The sequence below is a fragment of the Arachis ipaensis genome, chromosome B5, assembly GCF_059453495.1.
Source record: "Arachis ipaensis isolate K30076 ecotype BB chromosome B5, ASM5945349v1, whole genome shotgun sequence".
Taxonomy (NCBI): Eukaryota; Viridiplantae; Streptophyta; class Magnoliopsida; order Fabales; family Fabaceae; genus Arachis; species Arachis ipaensis.
The window spans coordinates 147,645,651-147,664,873 of NC_142440.1; the positions used below are offsets into that span (position 1 = coordinate 147,645,651).

Genomic DNA, 19,223 nt, shown 5'->3' on the forward strand with positions numbered 1-19,223 from the left:
TGGTGATGGAGAATTGATAATTAAAAGATAAATAAAACATAAAATAAAGATAGAGATACTTATGTAATTCTTTGGTTGGAATTTCAGATAAGCGTATGAAGATGCTTTGTTCCTCCTGAACCTCTGCTTTCCTATTGCCTTATTCCAATCATTCATACTCCTTTCCATGGCAAGCTTTACGTTGGGCATCACCGTTGTCAATGGCTACTTCCCGTCCTCTTAGTGAAAACGTTCCAAATGCACTGTCACCGCACGGCTAATCATCTGTCGGTTGTCGATCATGTCGGAATAGGATCCATTGATCCTTTTGCGTCTGTCACACGCCCCACAATCGCGAGTTTGAAGCTCGTCACAGTCATCCCTTCTCAGATCCTACTCAGAATACCACAAACAAGGTTTAGACGTTCCGGATCTCAAGAATGGCCGCCAATAATTCTAGCCTATACCACGAAGGTTCCAATCTTAGATTAGAAACCCAAGAGATAGGCATTCAAGCCATTGCTAGTAGAACAGAGGTGGTTGTCAGGCACATGTTCATAGGTGAGAATGATGATGAGTGTCACGGATCATCACATTCATCAATTTGAAGAACGAATGAATATCTTAGAGAAGAAGTAGGCGTGAATTGAATAGAAAAACAGTAGTACTTTGTATTAATTCATGAAGAACAGCAGAGCTCCACACCTTAATCTATGGTGTGTAGAAACTCCACCATTGAAAATACATAAGAACAAGGTCTAGGCATGGCCGAATGGCCAGCCTCCAAACGTGTCTAAGATAGCATAAGACTTCTCAAAGACCCAAAGATGAAAATACAATAGCAAAAGGTCCTATTTATAGAGAACTAGTAGCCTAGGGTTTACAGAAATCAGTAATTAATGCAGAAATCTTCTTCCGGGCCCACTTGGTGTGTGCTTGGGCTGATCATTGAAGGTTCCATGTGTAGAGACTTTTCTTGGAGTTAAACGCCAGCTTTTGTGCCAGTTTGGGCGTTAAACGCCAAAATTCTTGAGCTGACTTGGAACGCCCGTTTGGGCCATCAAATCTCAGGTAAAGTATAAACTATTATATATTGCTGGAAAGTCCAGGATGTCTACTTTCCAACGCAATTAAGAGCGCGCCAATTGGGCTTCTATAGCTCCAGAAAATCCACTTTGAGTAGAGAGAGGTCAGAATCCAACAGCATCTGCAATCCTTTTTCAGCCTCTGAATCAGATTTTTGCTCAGGTCCCTCAATTTCAGCCAGAAAATACATGAAATCACAGAAAAACACACAAACTCATAGTAAAGTCCAGAAAAGTGATTTTTAAATAAAAACTAATAAAAATATAATAAAAACTAATTAAAATATACTAAAAACATACTAAAAACAATGCCAAAAAGCGTATAAATTATCTGCTCATCACAACACCAAACTTAAATTGTTGCTTGTCCCCAAGCAACTGAAAATCAAATAGGATAAAAAGAAAAGAACATAAAATGAATTCCAAAACCATCTATGAAGATCAGTATTAATTAGATGAGCGGGGCTTTTAGCTTTTTGCTTCTGAACAGTTTTGGCATCTCACTTTATTCCTTGAAGTTCAGAATGATTGGCATCTATAGGAACTCAGAATCCAGATAGTGTTATTGATTCTCCTAGTTAAGTATGTTGATTCTTGAACATAGCTACTTTATGAGTCTTGGCCGTGGCCCTAAGCACTTTGTTTTCCGGTATTACCACCGGATACATAAATGCCACAGACACATAACTGGGTGAACCTTTTCGGATTATGACTCAGCTTTGCTAGAGTCCCCAATTAGAGATGTCCAGGGTTCTTAAGCACACTCTTCTTTTTGCTTTGGACCTCGACTTTAACCGCTTAGTCTCAAGTTTTCATTTGACACCTTCACGCCACAAGCACATGGTTAGGGACAGCTTGGTTTAGCCGCTTAGGCCAGGATTTTATTCCTATGGGCCCTCCTATCCACTGATGCTCAAAGCCTTGGATTCTTTTTATCACCCTTGCCTTTTGGTTTAAAGGGGTATTGGCTTTTTCTGCTTGCTTTTCTTTTTCTTTTCTCTCTCTTTTTTTTCGCCCTTCTCTTTTTTCTTTTTTTCTTTTTTTCCTGCAAGCTTTTCACTGCTTTTTCTTGCTTCAAGAATCAATTTTATGATTTTTCAGATCATCAGATAACATTTCTCCTTTTTCCATCATTCTTTCAAGAGCCAACAATTTTAACATTCATAAACAATCAAATTCAAAAATATGCACTGTTCAAGCATTCATTCATAAAAACAATAGTATTGCCACCACATCAAAATAATTAAACTGTTTTAAAATTTGAAATTCATGCACTTCTTTTTCTTTTTCAATTAAAAACATTTTTCATTTAAGAGAGGTGATGGATTCATTTTCATAGCTTTAAGGCATAGATACTTAGACACTAATGATCATGTAATAAAGACACAAACATAGATAAACATAAGCATAAAAATTTGAAAAATAGAAAATAAAGAACAAGAAAATTAAAAAACGGGTCCACCTTAGTGATGGCGGCTTGTTCTTCCTCTTGAAGATCTTATGGAGTGCTTGAGCTCCTCAATGTCTCTTCCTTGCCTTTGTTGCTCCTCTCTCATGGTTATTTGGTCTTCTCTAATTTCATGGAGGAGGATGGAATGCTCTTGGTGCGCCACCCTTAGTTGTCCCATATTGGAACTTAATTCTCCTAGGGAGGTGTTGATTTGCTCCCAATAGTTTTGTGGAGGAAAATGCATCCCTTGAGGCATCTCAGGGATTTCATGATGAGAAAATTCCTCATGCTCTTGTCCATGAGTGGGATCTCTTGTTTGCTCCATCCTTTTCTTAGTGATGGGCTTGTCCTCATCAATGAGGATGTCTTCCTCTATGTCAATTCCAGCCGAATTGCAGAGGTGACAAATGAGATGAGGGAAGGCTAACCTTGCCACAGTGGAGGACTTGTCCGCCACCTTGTAGAGTTCTTGGGATATAACCTCATGAACTTCTACTTCCTCACTAATCATGATGCTATGAATCATGATAGCCCGGTCTATAGTAACTTCAGACCGGTTGCTAGTGGGAATAATTGAGCGTTGGATGAACTCCAACCATCCCCTAGCCACGGGCTTGAGGTCATGCCTTCTTAGGTGAACCGGCTTCCCTCTTGAATCTCTCTTCCATTGAGCGCCCTCTTCACATATGTCCATGAGGACTTGGTCTAACCTTTGATCAAAGTTGACCCTTCTAGTGTAGGGGTGTGCATCTCCTTGCATCATGGGCAAGTTGAATGCCAACCTTACATTTTTCGGACTAAAATCTAAGTATTTCCCTCGGACCATTATAAGCCAATTCTTAGGGTCCGGGTTCACACTTTGATCATGGTTCTTGGTGACCCATGCATTGGCATAGAACTCTTGAACCATTAAGATTCCGACTTGTTGAATGGGGTTGGTGAGAACTTCCCAACCTCTTCTTCGGATCTCATGTCGGATCTCTGGATATTCGCCCTTTTTGAGCTTAAAAGGGACCTCGGGGATCACCTTCTTCTTGGCCACAACTTCATAGAAGTGGTCTTGATGCACCTTTGAGAGTAATCTCTCCATCTCCCATGACTCGGAGGTGGAAGCTTTTGCTTTTCCTTTCCTCTTTCTAGAGGTTTCTCCGGCCTTTGGTGCCATTAATGGTTATGGAAAAAACAAAAAGCTTTAGCTTTTACCACATCAAACTTAGAAGGTTGCTCGTCCTCGAGCAAAAGAAGAAAGAAGAGAGTAGAAGAAGAAGAAATAGAGGAGATGGAGGAGGATTTGTGTTTCGGCCAAGGGGGAGAAGCAGTGTTTAGGTTTTGTGAAAATGAAGGAGTGAAGATGGGTTTATATAGGAGTGGAGAGGGGGGGTATGGTTCGGCCATATAGGGTGGGTTTAGGTGGAAAAGCGGTTTGAATTTGAATGGTGAGGTAGGTGGGGATCTTGTAGGGTCCACAGATCCTGAGGTATCAAGGATATCTCATCCCTGTACCAAGTGGCATGCAAAACGCCCCTTGCTGCCAATCCTGGCGTTAAACGCCAGGCTGCTGCCCTTTTCTGGCGTTTAACGCCAGCTTCTTGCCCATTCCTAGCATTAAACGCCATTCTGGTGCCCATTTCTGGCGTTAAACGCCCAGAATGGTACCAGACTGGGCGTTTAACGCCCATTCTGCTACCCTTACTGGCGTTTAAACGCCAGTAAGTTTCTCCTCCAGGGTGTTCTATTTTTCATTCTGTTTTTCCTTCTGTTTTTGTTTTTTTAATTGTTTTTGTGACTTCACATGATCATCAACCTACAGAAAACATAAAATAACAAAAGAAAATAGAAATTTAACATAGATAACTAAAAATTGGGTTGCCTCCCAACAAGCACTTCTTTAATATCAATAGCTTGACAGTGGCTCTCATAGAGCCTCACAGATGTTCAGAGCAATGTTGGAACCTTCCAACACCAAACGTAGAGTTTGAATGTGGGGGTTCAACACCAAACTTAAAGTTTGGTTGTGGCCTCCCAACACCAAACTTAGAGTTTGACTGTGGGGGCTCTGTTTGACTCTGTATTGAGAGAAGCTCTTCATGCTTCCTCTCCATGGTGACAGAGGGATATCCTTGAGCTTTAAACATAAGAGAGTCTTCATTCACTTGAAGGATCAATTCTCCTCTGTCAACATCAATCACACCTTTTGCTGTGGCTAGGAAGGGTCTGCCAAGGATGATGGATTCATCCATACACTTCCCAGTCTCTAGGATTATGAAGTCAGCAGGGATGTAGTGGCCTTCAACCTTTACCAAGACATCCTCTACAAGTCCATAAGCCTGTTTCTTTGAATTGTCTGTCATCTCCAGTGAGATTTTTGCAGCTTGTACCTCAATGATCCCTAGCTTCTCCATTACAGAGAGAGGCATGAGGTTTATGCTTGACCCTAGGTCACATAGAGCCTTCTCAAAGGTCATGGTGCCTATGGTACAAGGTATTGAGAACTTTCCAGGATCTTGTCTCTTCAGAGGTAATCTCTGCCTAGTCAAGTCATCCAGTTCTTTGATGAGCAATGGAGGTTCATCCTCCCAAGTCTCATTACCAAACAACTTGGCATTTAGCTTCATGATTGCTCCAATGTACTTAGTGATAAACCCATATTTCATGAATTCTTTTGTGCTTAATTTGAGTGATTTATTCAATCCTCCACCTACTTATTCATATTAACTGCATGGTTTTACTTTTCCTTCCTTATTATGTCATATTGTGAAAAACATGTTTCCTAAGCTTTAAAAATTAATTATTTTAATTACCTTTATTTCCATTCAATGCCGTGATTAGTGTGTTGAGTAGTTTCAGATTTTCTAAGGCAGAATGACTTAAAGGATGGAAAAGGAAACATACAAAAATGGAAAGAGAAGGCAAAACGGAGCTTTGAAGGAAACTGGTATTCACGCGATCGCATGGACGACGCGATCGCGTGCCAGAAGCGAAGATGCAGCGACGCGGCCGCATGACTGACGCGACCGCGCGACATAAGCAGAACGCATACGACGCGGACGCGTGACTGACGCGACCGCGTGGCAAGGAAAAGCTCCGAATGACGCGACCGCGTGACCCACGCGGACGCGTGACAGAGGCCACGTATCAGAATTTACAGAATACGCCCCCAGCGATTTCTGAAGCCCTTTTTGGCCCAGATCCAAGTACAGACAGCATAGACCAGAGGTTATAAAGTGTGGGAATGCACCCATTCAGAGGAGAGCTTGCATATTTTATTTTTCAATGATTTAGATTTAGTTGAGAGGTAGATCTTCTCCTCTCTCTCTTAGGATTTAGGATTTCTTCTCGCTTTAAGAGTGACTCTCAATCTAGGTTTTATATTTCTTTGTTTTAAACTTCCCTTTCACTTTATTTATTTATTTCAGTATCTGAGTTGGCTATTTACCTTTATAATTGAATCTATGAATTCTTCCATGTTACAGACTGTTATTTGAATTAATGATAATTGAGGTATTTTTAGTTTATGATTGTTCTCTTTGATTTAAGTTACCATTGCTTCCCATCTAAGGACATTTTTATTATTCCAGCAATTTTACTTTTTCCCTTTTTGGTCCTGGTTAAGAATTCAGTAACTCAACAGTTATTAAACTCAACATAATTGATAATCGTTATCTTGCTAATTGAGCTGAACTTAAGTAATCCCAACCTTTTCTTAGGAAATAGATAGGATTCAAAGGTCAATTTAACTAGTCCCTTGACTTTCCTTTGCCCTAGTGAAGGTTGACCAAGTGGAGTTTAGATTCAACTTTCATTATAGTTGAGAGAGATAACTACGTTGGACCTCCAACTTCTCTTACCTTGCCAAAAGTTTTCTTTACAGTATTTATTTATTTTAATTGCCATTTACTTTACTTGTCATTCAAATTACTTGCTTCTCATCTTCTAAACCCCGATTACAACCTTTATAGCCAATAATAAGAACATACTTCCTCGCAGTTCCTTGAGAAGACGACCCGAGGTTTGAATACTCGGTTAACAATTTTTAAAGGGATTTCTTACTTGTGACACCCAATACGTTTGTATGAAAGGACTTTTGTTGGTTTAGAAGCTATACTTGCAACGAGGATTTATCCGTAAATTTCTAGACCACGCAAAGGTTTTTTCATCACTTAGCAACTTGCTCTTCAGTGACATCTTCATCCTCTTCAGAGGAAGAATACTCATCAGAGCTCATGAATGGCAAAAGTAAATTTAATGAAATATCTATGGTCTCAGTGTGAGCCTCAGATTCCCATGGTTCCTCATTAGGGAACTCCAGGGAGGCCAGTGGACGTCCATTGAGGTCTTCCTCAGTGGAGATCATTGCCTCTTCCTCCTCTCCAGGTTCGGCCGTGTGGGTTGTGGTTATGGCCTTGCACTCTCTTTTTAGATTCTCTTCTGTGTTGCTTGGGAGAGTACTAGGAGGGAGTTCAGTAATTTTCTTACTTAGTTGACCCACTTGTGCCTCCAAATTTCTAATGGAGGACCTTGTTTCAGTCATGAAACTTTGAGTGGTTTTGATTAGATCAGAGACAATGGTTGCTAAGTCAGAATGGCTTTGCTTAGAATTCTCTGTCTGTGGCTGAGAAGATGATGGAAAAGGCTTGCTATTGCTAAACCTGTTTCTTCCACCATTATTGTTGTTGAAACCTTGTTGAGGTCTCTGTTGATCCTTTCATGAGAGGTTTGGATGATTTTTCCATGAAGGATTATAGGTGTTTCCATAGGGTTCTCCCATGTAATTCACCTCTTCCATTGCTGGGTTCTTAGGATCATAAGCTTCTTCTTCAGAGGAAGCTTCCTTAGTACTGCTTGTTGCTGCTTGCATTCCAGACAGACTCTGAGAAATCATATTGACTTGTTGGGTCAATATTTTATTCTGAGCCAATATGGCATTTAGAGTATCAATCTCAAGAACTCATTTCTTCTGCGTTGTCCCATTATTCACAGGATTTCTTTCAGAAGTGTACATGAATTGGTTATTTGCAACCATTTCAATGAGTTCCTGAGCTTCTGCAGGCATCTTCTTCAGATGAAGAGATCCTCCAGCAGAGCTATCCAATGACATCTTGGATAGTTCAGACAGACCATCATAGAAAATTCCTATGATGCTCCATTCAGAAAGCATGTCAGAAGGACATCTTCTGATCAATTGCTTGTATCTTTCCCAAGTTTCATAGAGGGATTCACCTTCCTTCTGTCTGAAGGTTTGGACTTCCACTCTAAGCTTGCTCAATTTTTGAGGTGGAAAGAACTTTGCCAAGAAGGCATTGACTAGCTTTTCCCAAGAGTTCATGCTTTCTTTAGGTTGTGAATCCAACCATGTCCTAGCTCTGTCTCTTACAGGAAAAGGAAAAAGCATAAGTCTATAGACTTTAGGGTCAACCCCATTGGTCTTGACAATGTCATAGATTTGCAAGAATTCAGTTAAGAACTGATGAGGATCTTCCAATGGAAGTCCATGAAACTTGCAATTCTGTTGCATTAGAGAAACTAATTGAGGCTTAAGCTCAAAGTTGTTTGCTCCAATGGCAGGGATTGAGATGCTTCTCCCATAGAAGTCGGGAGTGGGTGCAGTAAAGTCACCAAGCACCTTCCTTGCATCGTTGGCATTGTTGTTTTCGGCTGCCATGGCTTCTTCTTCTTTGAAAAGCTCTGTTGGGCCTTCTAAAGAGAATTGTGCTTTAGCTTCTCTTAGCTTTCTCTTCAAGGTCCTTTCAGGTTCAGGATAAGCTTGAACAAGTATGCCTTTATCTTTGCTCCTGCTCATATGAAAGAGAAGAGAACAAGAGAGTAGAAAATCCTCTATGTCACAGTATAGAGATTCCTTGAGGTGTCAGAGGAAAAGAAGAATAGAAGGAGGAGGTAGAGAGAGGAGAATTCGAACTTATTAAGAGGGATAGAGTCCGAATTGTACCTTGAGGAGGAGTGTTAGTCCCTTAAATAGAAGGATGTGAGAAGAGGGGAAGAATTTTCGAAAATTAATTAAAAGATTTTGAAATAATTAAAAGAAATTTTTGAAAATTTGATTGATGATTTTCGAAAACTAAGATTGGGAAAGAAATAAAGTGATTTTTGAAAAAGATTTTGGAATTAGAAATTAAAAAGATATGATTGAAAGTTAATTTTGAAAAAGATCTGATTGAAAAGATATGATTGAGAATATATGATTGAAAATCAAATAAAAAAAGAGAAAGTTTTAAAATTAAAGTTGATTACTTGACTAACAAGAAATTAAAAGATATGATTCTTAAAATTTAAATTTGATCCTTTCTTAATAGGCAAGTAACAACTTGAAAATTTTGAAGTAAATCATTAATTTTAGCAAGGATTTTCGAAAATAGTAATAAATAAAAAAATGGAAAGAAATTGATTTTGAAAAGATATGATTGAAAAGATATGATTTGAAAAAGATTTGATTTTGAAAAATTATGAAGATTTGAAAAAAAATTGAATTGAAAACAAAATCTTCCCTCTAGTGTCATCCTGGCGTTTAACGCCCAAAACTTTACCTTTTTAGGCGTTAAACGCCCAGCCAGGTACCCTGGCTGGCGTTTAAACGCCAGTTTGCCTTCTTCACTGGGCGTTTTGAACGCTCAGCTTTTTCTGTTTGATTCCTCTGCTGAATGTTCTGAATCTTCAATTCTCTGTATTATTGACTTCAAAAGACATAGTTTTAAGAATTTTTTTGAACTTTTTATGATGAAAAACAATAAAAATGCAACTAAGATCAAGTAAACAATGCATGCAAGACACCAAACTTAGAAATTTTCATACTAGAGACACTAACAAATTGAGAATGCATATGAGAAACAACAAAACACACAAAACAAGAGAATTTAAAGATCAGAGCAATGAAATCATCAAGAACAACTTGAAGATTAATGAAGAACATAATGCATGTAATTTTCAAAAATTATAGGTATTCAATTGACACCAAACTTAAAATTAGATACTAGACTCAAACAAGAAACATAAAATAATTTTTTTTATGATTTTATAAATTTTTTTGTAATTTTTTCGAAAATTGAGTGGAAAAGAAAATAAAGGGGTTCAAAATTTTTAATAAGAGTTCCAGGAATCATTGCAATGCTAGTCTAAGACTCCGGTCCAGGAATTAGACATGGCTTACTAGCCAGCCAAGCTTTCAATGAAAGCTCCGGTCCAAAACACTAGACATGGCCAATGGCCAGCCAAGCTTTAGCAGATCATTGCTTTCAACAGCAAAATTGATAGAAATCAACAAGATCTTGTGATGATAAGTTGAAACCTCGGTCCAAAAGATTAGACATGGCTTCTCAACCAGCCAGACTTCAACAAATCATCATGAAACTCTAGAATTCATTCTTAAAAACTCTGAAGAACAAAATAGAAAATCTTTTTGTATTTTTGAAAAAAGAAAAATTTCGAAAAATAAAAAGGAAAAGTACCTAATCTAAGCAACAAGATGAACCGTCAGTTGTCCAAACTCGAACAATCCCCGGCAACGGCGCCAAAAACTTGGTGCACAAAATTGTGATCATCAACAATGGCACCAAAGGACTTGGAGCTCTTAAACATGAATCACACTTTGTCACAATTCCGCACAACTAACCAGTAAGTGCACTGGGTCGTCCAATTAATACCTTACGTGAGTAAGGGTCGATCCCACAGAGACTGTCGGCTTGAAGCAAGCTATGGTCACCTTGTAAATCTCAGTCAGGCTAATTCAGATGGTGATGGAGAATTGATAATTAAAAGATAAATAAAACATAAAATAAAGATAGAGATACTTATGTAATTCTTCGGTTGGAATTTTAGATAAGCGTATGAAGATGCTTTGTTCCTCTTGAACCTCTGCTTTCCTATTGCCTTCTTCCAATCATTCATACTCCTTTCCATGGCAAGCTTTATGTTGGGCATCACCGTTGTCAATGGCTACTTCCCGTCCTCTCAGTGAAAACGTTCCAAATGCGCTGTCACCACACAGCTAATCATCTGTCGGTTCTCGATCATGTCGGAATAGGATCCATTGATACTTTTGCATCTGTCACACGCCCCACAATCGTGAGTTTGAAGTTCGTCACAGTCATCCATTCCCATATCCTACTCAGAATACCACAGACAAGGTTTAGACATTCTGGATCTCAGGAATGGCCGCCAATAATTCTAGCCTATACCACGAAGGTTCCAATCTTAGATTAGAAACCCAAGAGATACGCATTCAAGCCATTGCTAGTAGAACAGAGGTGGTTGTCAGGCACATATTCATAGATGAGAATGATGATGAGTGTCATGGATTATCACATTCATCAAGTTGAAGAACGAATGAATATCTTAGAGAAGAAGTAGGCGTGAATTGAATAGAAAAACAGCAGTACTTTGTATTAATTCATGAAGAACAGCAGAGCTCCACACCTTAATCTATGGTGTGTAGAAACTCCACCGTTGAAAATATATAAGAACAAGGTCTAGACATGGCCGAATGGCCAGCCTCCAAACGTGTCTAAGATAGCATAAGACTTCTCAAAGACCCAAAGATGAAAATACAATAGCAAAAGGTCCTATTTATAGAGAACTAGTAGCCTAGGATTTACAGAAATCAGTAATTAATGCAGAAATCTTCTTCCAGGCCCACTTGGTATGTGCTTGGCCTGAGAATTGAAGCTTCCATGTGTAGAGACTTTTCTTGGAGTTAAACGCCAGCTTTTGTGCTAGTTTGGGCGTTAAACGCCAGAATTCTTGAGCTGACTTGGAATGCCTGTTTGGACCATCAAATCTCGGGCAAAGTATGGACTATTATATATTGCTGGAAAGCCCAGGATGTCTACTTTCCAACGCAATTGAGAGCGTGTCAATTGAGTTTCTGTAACTCCATAAAATCCACTTCAAGTGCAGGGAGGTCAGAATCCAACAGCATCTGCAGTCCTTTTTTAGCCTCTGAATCAGATTTTTGCTCAGGTTCCTCAATTTCAGCCAGAAAATACCTGAAATCATAGAAAAACACACAAACTCATAGTAAAGTTCAGAAAAGTAATTTTTAAATAAAAACTAATAAAAATATAATAAAAACTAATTAAAATATACTAAAAACATACTAAAAATAATGCCAAAAAGCGTATAAATTATCCGCTCATCACATAGCTCTTCTGACGGCTCTGGGCTATAAGCATTCGGCTACAAATCTTCTTTATCTGCTCAGTAGTTTTAGCTATCATCTCAGGCCCTAATAAACTTCTTTCTCCAGTCTTATACCAACATAGCAGAGATTGACATTTCTTGCCATACAGAGCCTCATATGGAGCCATTCCGATGCTTGCATGGTAGCTATTATTATAAGCAAACTCTACTAATGGCATATACTGATCCCAGCTCACCGGCTGGTCCAAGACACAAGCCCTTAGCATATCCTAATAGCACGTAAAACATATACAGAGAATGCACAGAAGCACAATCAGTCCATCTTTTAGGCTCTATAGGAACGAACTGCTCTGATACCATAATGTAACACCTTACCACACTGAGCTTTACGCTTAAGTCATAAAACAAAGGTGGTGTGGCATTACGACCTCTAAAATAAAATGTGTACATATAATAGCAGAAGAATTATAATATGCTAGGAGCCTTGAAGAATAGAGGAAACAAAAATCGCGAAATAAAAGCGCAACGCTCAAGAAACGGGTTAACTTGCGTGCTAAGAAAACTATAGCTATTAAGTGTAAAGTAATCCAAAACAGGAACAGAGAGTCAAAGATACAAACTGACGAGCTCCTAACTCAGCCTGCGAAGTCAAGACTGGCCGGAGAATATTTACACATATATACATTCATATCCAAAACCCAAATGTACATAAACACAATCTTGCCTCTCCATAAACCTCTAAGAGGATAAAAAAGAATAAGTTATGCGGAAAGAAAGCTAGGTACATCTATATACATCACTGTACAATAAAATAGCCCAATAACCACTTCATCTTTAAACCTCATTTTCATCCATAATTTTCATTCCATTCACTTTCAACATATCAATTCCAACATAATTCCTAGCAACAACATTCAACCATGATTCTTTCCAAATTAACATAATAACAATTACCATCCATAATCAATCACTAACTATCCAACAAACACCAACCAAATATATCCATCAACAACAACATTCAACCATGTTTCTTTCCAAATCAACATACCAACAACCACCATCCATAATCCATTACTAATTATCCACAAACACCAACCAAGTATATTCAACAATAAATTACTAAACATTAAAATACACCTGCATTCCAACTTATCCTATGGTCACCTAGCCTAAGTTTTCACAGAACATTATATATTAAATGCAAGAAACCTAAATCATACCTTGGCCAATTTCCACGTAACGACCAAATCAATTTATTCAAAAACAAGGCAACCCCTCAAAATTCAACAAACTCTAAGCTCAGCTTTCTCCAAGTCCCAATATTCACAATTTTAAGCTCCAATTATTTATTTTCAACCTAATACACATTTATAATACATATATATCCAATTTAATACTCAAAGCTCAAATTCAATGAAATTAAAATAGAATTATCATATCCTCACCTTACCCAAGCTTCACATAAGCAAGAGTGATTATTTTCCTCAAGTTAATTGGATCCTAAAACATCAGAAATCAAAGAAATTCAACATTCCTACTCAAAATTCGAATATTGGGGGAAGAGGAGGCTGAGAGTGATTAAACAAGTTACCAGTGAAATTGTTCCGGTAAAAATGTAGAGTTTGAAGCGGTGGATGCGTGGTCACAAACGGTGTGGCGATCGGAGCTCGGACGGAGAAGTTACAGGGATCGAAAACCACTGTAAGGGTTCGGGAGCCTTTTTTTCGTTTTTCTTCTCCCTGCAAACTGAAGGCTTCGTTGCTGCTGAAATGAGGGAGAAGAAAGGCTTGGGTTCATTTAATAGGTCGGTCCGGTTGGACCGACGACCCGGTTTGGGCTCGGTTCAATCAGTTCGGCCCATTCGGTCCAATCTTGGACCGTTTTCTTCGAAATTGGTGTCAGAATTCTCGTTTTGATGAGCTCTATCCTAATTTGATATAATATTCATATTTCTAATCCTCTTTATTAAAAACTAATTTATTGACTAATTATCTACTAATTTAACGGGGTTTACACCTTTGGGTGTATTCCTTTATTAAATTTATTCTTATATTTTGTTTTGTTTTTTGTTTTTAGAGATATGTAATTTCAAGAATGAGGGTATATGCTAGGGGCACCTTTCAAGAAAAAGGATAATGAAATTGAATCACCATACATTAACATCTCATGCCAAAAAACAAGGTATAAATCTTTCACTCTGAAAATTAATCTTTCCTATATTAATTTGCTAATTTATTTTTTGTTTTTCAGTTATGATTGTGCCATTTATGTAATGAAATGGCTTGAAATAATTCAGCCTGAAAACGTTAAAAGGGAGAAGTGTGAGTGGGACAATTGGACTCAGGTAATTGTGTTTAAAACTATATAACTCTTTATTACTTTAGTAAATTAACATAGTTGATTAAAAAAATATTCTTTTAAACTGTAGGAGGAGGTGGACCACTTTAGAGTAGAATTTGCTTCCCGGATTCTATACCATGAAATGAATCAAGACAGAGCTGAAGCCATTAAGGGAAGTGATGCAGTAAGATTGTCCAAGCCATCCTCACTGTTGTTGAGTCCATATTGTCTGATAGATTCTTATGATATTGACAGTGATTAATCTAAGTGTTATGTATTGCTGGAATAGTTTGAACACTTGTTGTAAAATTTTGCGAATATAATCCAGTGTTATTATAATTTTTTTTTTCATAATTAAATTGTCTCTGTTGTATTCAAAAGCTCTATATTACAGGTTCTAAAAAATGAAGGAAAACAACCCCAAACCTACTCGACACCCAAAAAGTTGAATTTTACACCAAAATAATTTCAATATACACCCAAAATTTTATCCCCTGATGCTGGAACCCTAAAACTCTAAACCCTAAAGCTTAAAACCCTAAACCATAAACCCTAAATCCCAAAACCCTAAAACCCTAATCCTTAAACCCTAAAATCATAAAGCCTAAACACTAAAGCCTAAACCCTAAACCCTAAAACCCTAAACCATAAAACTCTAAACCCTAAACGCTAAAACCCTAAACCCTAATCCATAAACCCTAAATCCTAACTAAAGAAAATACTAATTTCTAACATAAATAGCAGCATCTCAAAAAATATTAATAGATTAATTTTTACACCCAAAAAATTGAATTTTGCACCCAAATAATTTTACTATACACCCAAAATTCTACCCCCTGATGCTGGATCCCTAAACCCTAAAAACCCTAAACCCTAAAACAATAAACCCTAAAACCTAAAACCCTAAACCCTAACCCCTAAACCCTAAAACCTAAACCTTAAAACTCTAAACCCTAAACCCTAAACCATAAGCCCTAAAACCTTAAAACCCTAAACCTTAAATCCTAACCCTAAACCCTAACCCTTAAACCATAAAAACTTAAACAGAACGATAATTTCTAACATTAAATAGCAGAATCTGAAAAATATAAATGTAAAATGTCAAACACAAGAAAATTCAGAAATACACCCAAAAAACTGAGCATTACACCCTTATCTTGTTACTATACACCCAAAAAGCTATCCTCTGCTGCTAGTTTCCTGAACTGATAATTCATAACATGTCCGTCATATTGGCTGGAATGTGGTTGCATCACTGATGCAGCATCAAAAAGGTTTAACTGGAAATAATAAACTCACATATTAGCAAAAATATTAACAAGAAAATTAAACTCAATCACCACCTATTTAAAGAACATGACTTTTACCTCGTTTAGAGCTTTTGTTTTCTTCTTCTTTGAGGCATTTGCAATTTGTCCAACTTTGAACCTAGCCTATTTTTTGGACCTCTTGTTCGAACCCTTGGAGAGCTTTGAAGCTCGTTAACGGATTCCAAGTTGGCATCTTCGTGAGATAACGAACATGTCCCCTTTCTTTTGGCTTTCAGTTCTTCCATCTCAACCATGACGTTATCGTAGGCACGGTGCAGAATGGCAGTCATCTCCTCGGATTCTGATGCAAATTCACAAATATTTTGCAAACAAAATACCAATTCGTCAAACCTCTTGCTTCTTGGCTCCAACAATGGCTCGTCGTGGCTGCTCTTGATGTGTGTGTGTCGCCTCTTTACCTTCTTTCTCCATCGTTCTAATATATATCTCGATGACACTTGGGTTACTCGTTCAAAGCTTAACACACTTAGGGCGTGACGGCACAATATCCCTCTTGACTTGAATAATAAGCACTGGCATTTCACTTGGGCTGCTAATGAGTCGTAAGTAACCACAAACTTGTTGAATATTGAGCTGGAAACTTGTTCTCCAACTTCGTATACTAAATAGCCTAGAGCGGAGTTTGTTAATCTTGTGATGCAATTCGCCTTCCCTCTGAATTGTGCTTGGACTTCTCTAAACTTTTGGTGAGTGTACACATGTTGAAACTGAGCTTCTATGGAGGATTTTATTACAGACGGTATGACGGTGTGAAAATCTGCAGCATTAGATTCTCTCTCTGATTGTCCCCTGCTTCTGAGGCAATTATCGTATTGTTTGACAAATTAGATAAGTGAGCTGTTCCGGGTAATGAACTTGTTAAAAAAATGAATACATGCTCTCGCTCCTTTGTGTGCTTCTCATCCCGGCCCAAAAGTGGTAATCCAGATAAATTGGAACCCATATATGACAGTCTTCATAAAGATCTGCATAATACACCCAAATCAGACTATATTACACCCAAAAATATGCAATTTACACCTCTGCTACAGATTTTAAACATCATTACCTGAAAGCCACTTGTTGTCCACAAGACTATACTTCAGCAGAAAATCATTCCAATTCCTATCAAATGAGTCTTTTCTATGAGAGTTCCAAAAAACTTGGCTCATTTCTTGTTCGATTTTTGTATGTCCCTTGTAGCCGTTTAATTTGCTTGGAATCTTCTTCGTGATGTGCCAAATACACCAACGGTGAATTGTTGTAGGCATACAAGCCTCTATAGCCCTTTTCATTGACGCGCATTGATCGGTGAGTATCCCTTTCGGAGCATTTCCTCCCATGCAACGAAGCCAACATTGAAATAACCATTTGAATAATTCAATATCTTCGTTTTTCATCAAAGCGCATCCAAGAAGCGTTGACTGACCGTGGTGATTCACCCCGACAAAAGAACCACAAACCAGATTATACCTGAAATAGATTACGACAAAATAGAATTAAAATCAACAAAATACACCCAAAAACCTCCAATATACACCTCTGCAGCAGATTCATAAAACAACATTAATTCAGCATCATAAACCAGAATAGCATGTTCCTTGTTTGTATTGTAGGTGGTGTCGAATGAAATAACATCTCCGAAATACTCAAAGGCAGCTCTGCTCCTTGCATCGGCCCAAAAAGCAAGCTTAATCGACTGATCGTCCTCGAGTTCGAGCTCAAAAAATAAATTCTGATTCTTCTCTTTCATTCTTAACAAGTATTTTCCGAATTCTTTTGCATCTTCTTGTTCCGAAACATTCTGCACTTTTCTCGTGATGTAATTTCTCACGTCTTTTTCGATAAAATTTAACTCGCGGTGAGTCCCGGCTGCCGCAACGAATGGTTGGTAAGTTTTGCTTGGTCTGATACCGGCTTTCTCATTATTCTCTATTGTACGACGAACGACATGCTTAGTTTCATGTACTGTTTGAGCAACTCTGCTTGAGTTGGACAGCAAGGATGTGAATGATGCAACACGACCTCCGAAATGATTCAAGCACCAACATCCTTCAACGTGTGTATATAAATTATTGCAGGACAATTTAAACCAGCTGTGGGATTTGTCTTCTCGGTCGGAGATATTTTAGATTTCCATTTTCCCTCTCTGCTACATGTAATCAATTGATTCTTAATTTCGTTTCCCTTCTTATTTGTGCTCCGAACTCTTGTAGAAAAACCTGCAGCCTTCGCATAGTCCTTGTAAAATTTTGCAGCATCTTCAAGGGTGTTAAAAGTCATTCCAACCTTGGAAACAAACTGGTCATCAACATCACAGAGGGGCTGCAAAATGTACCATGTTAAAAACAAGGATATACTATACAGTTTCTGCACGTCATAAAAAAATAACAATTCAACTAAAATACACCCAAATATTCCTTATCTACACCCCAACGACAACAACTCAACTAAAATAATAAAAAAGCCATAAATTATAAATACACCCAAACTTTTCTAAAATACACCCAAATAGTTTTGATCTACACCCGAACGTCTGGTATAAAATGCACAAAATTAATCAAAACTAGTACATTAGATTCAATTCACATTCAATGTTTACGCATTAATTTCACAATCAATGTTCATGCATTATTCAGCAAGACAATCATAAAGGACTAACTGCATCAAATTCAAATTCGATAATTAATTGAAACTAAATCACACCTCAGGAACTTCATTCGATTCAAATTCAAAATCCATTTCACCCTGGTTCAGCTGACAATCTGAAGTTGAATCATCCATTATCTTCAAAACGATTTCAAATCTTGATTTCAGAAACCATGAAAATCGAGAAAAATGAAGCAAGAAAACAGAGAGAGAAACGTACGTAAATGACGAAGGAGAAACCAGTGAGAAACGCACGTAAACAAGGAATGAAAAGGCAAAGAAAAACGCACGAACGAGATCGAACAAAGAAGGCAAGAAATTCGAAAAAGGAAACGAAATCCTTTGAAAAAAGGAAGTTATATATTCGCGCGTTAATTTATTTAAAAGTCTGTTAAGCAGGCGCGTGAAACACACATGCCACAAGACGCGCGTTTGAGGGTAAAGGACTTGTAAGACTTGTAAGCGCTAATCGCTTGGATGCAGAGATTATTCGTATAACCAATTTAGATTTAAGACATTTGTATAATTTTGATCTTCAATCAATTTATTCAACTGAATTACCCTGTTATTCATATAACTACCATATTGCTTAGGTCTAATTGAAGTCTGAAGTGGCCAAATTGAATGGAAGAGACATAACCCTATTACATGGACAATTAAGGAAAAGAAAAATCATAAACCAATCTTGTATGTTCCTGTCCGAATCTGTCCTTTCAATGGGAGTATAGAAAATTTCAGTTTTTCATCCTTCTTTGTTCACCATCTTTGTATGCAATTTTATACCGAAATAAATTTTTGTGTATTTTGTCATTAAACATATTGATACCAAACGACTGAAAAAAAAGAAAAAAAATACCAAACGCACCTTAAAAAGGACTATCACAAAAAGCATATATTATATATAAAACTTCATATCTATATAAGTAAATGGAAAACTTATGTTCCTAACTAAAGAATAAAGTTAGGTTAACCACCAAAAATGCCTCTGAATTATTCAAACGCTGACAGAAATACACTCGAATTTTACTATCGACAAAAATACCTTTAAATAATTTAAAAATATAATAATAATACCCAACGGTAAATATATATTTTCAAAAAATGTCTTAGAGATTAAATTTTGATGTGATTTTTTACAATAATAATTAAAAAAATGAGATATTATTATTCTTAAAATTTGATGATTTTTTTCTAAGTATATATTTTTTTTTTGTAATTTTTTAAAAGTATTATTAGTTGTTAACAAAAAAAATTACAAAA

The 19,223-nt window shown here is 37.4% G+C and overlaps 1 protein-coding gene and 1 non-coding gene across 2 annotated transcripts; one reads left to right on the top strand and one right to left on the bottom strand.

Annotated features, from left to right (window-relative positions):
- Window positions 1-7,666: 7,666 nt before the first annotated feature.
- LOC148566165 (small nucleolar RNA R71) lies at window positions 7,667-7,774 on the top strand. The gene has a single exon (XR_015885134.1). It is a non-coding gene; the product is annotated as a small nucleolar RNA R71 (small nucleolar RNA).
- An 8,419-nt stretch (window positions 7,775-16,193) lies between these two features.
- On the bottom strand, window positions 16,194-18,056 carry LOC148566166 (protein FAR1-RELATED SEQUENCE 5-like). Its single transcript, XM_088487409.1, has 5 exons — window positions 18,021-18,056; window positions 17,617-17,639; window positions 16,919-17,296; window positions 16,384-16,790; window positions 16,194-16,300 (listed from the first exon to the last, which is right to left on the bottom strand). The coding sequence occupies exons 1-5, from the start codon at window positions 18,054-18,056 to the stop codon at window positions 16,194-16,196; spliced, it is 951 nt and encodes a 316-aa protein (XP_088343535.1).
- Window positions 18,057-19,223: the final 1,167 nt, after the last annotated feature.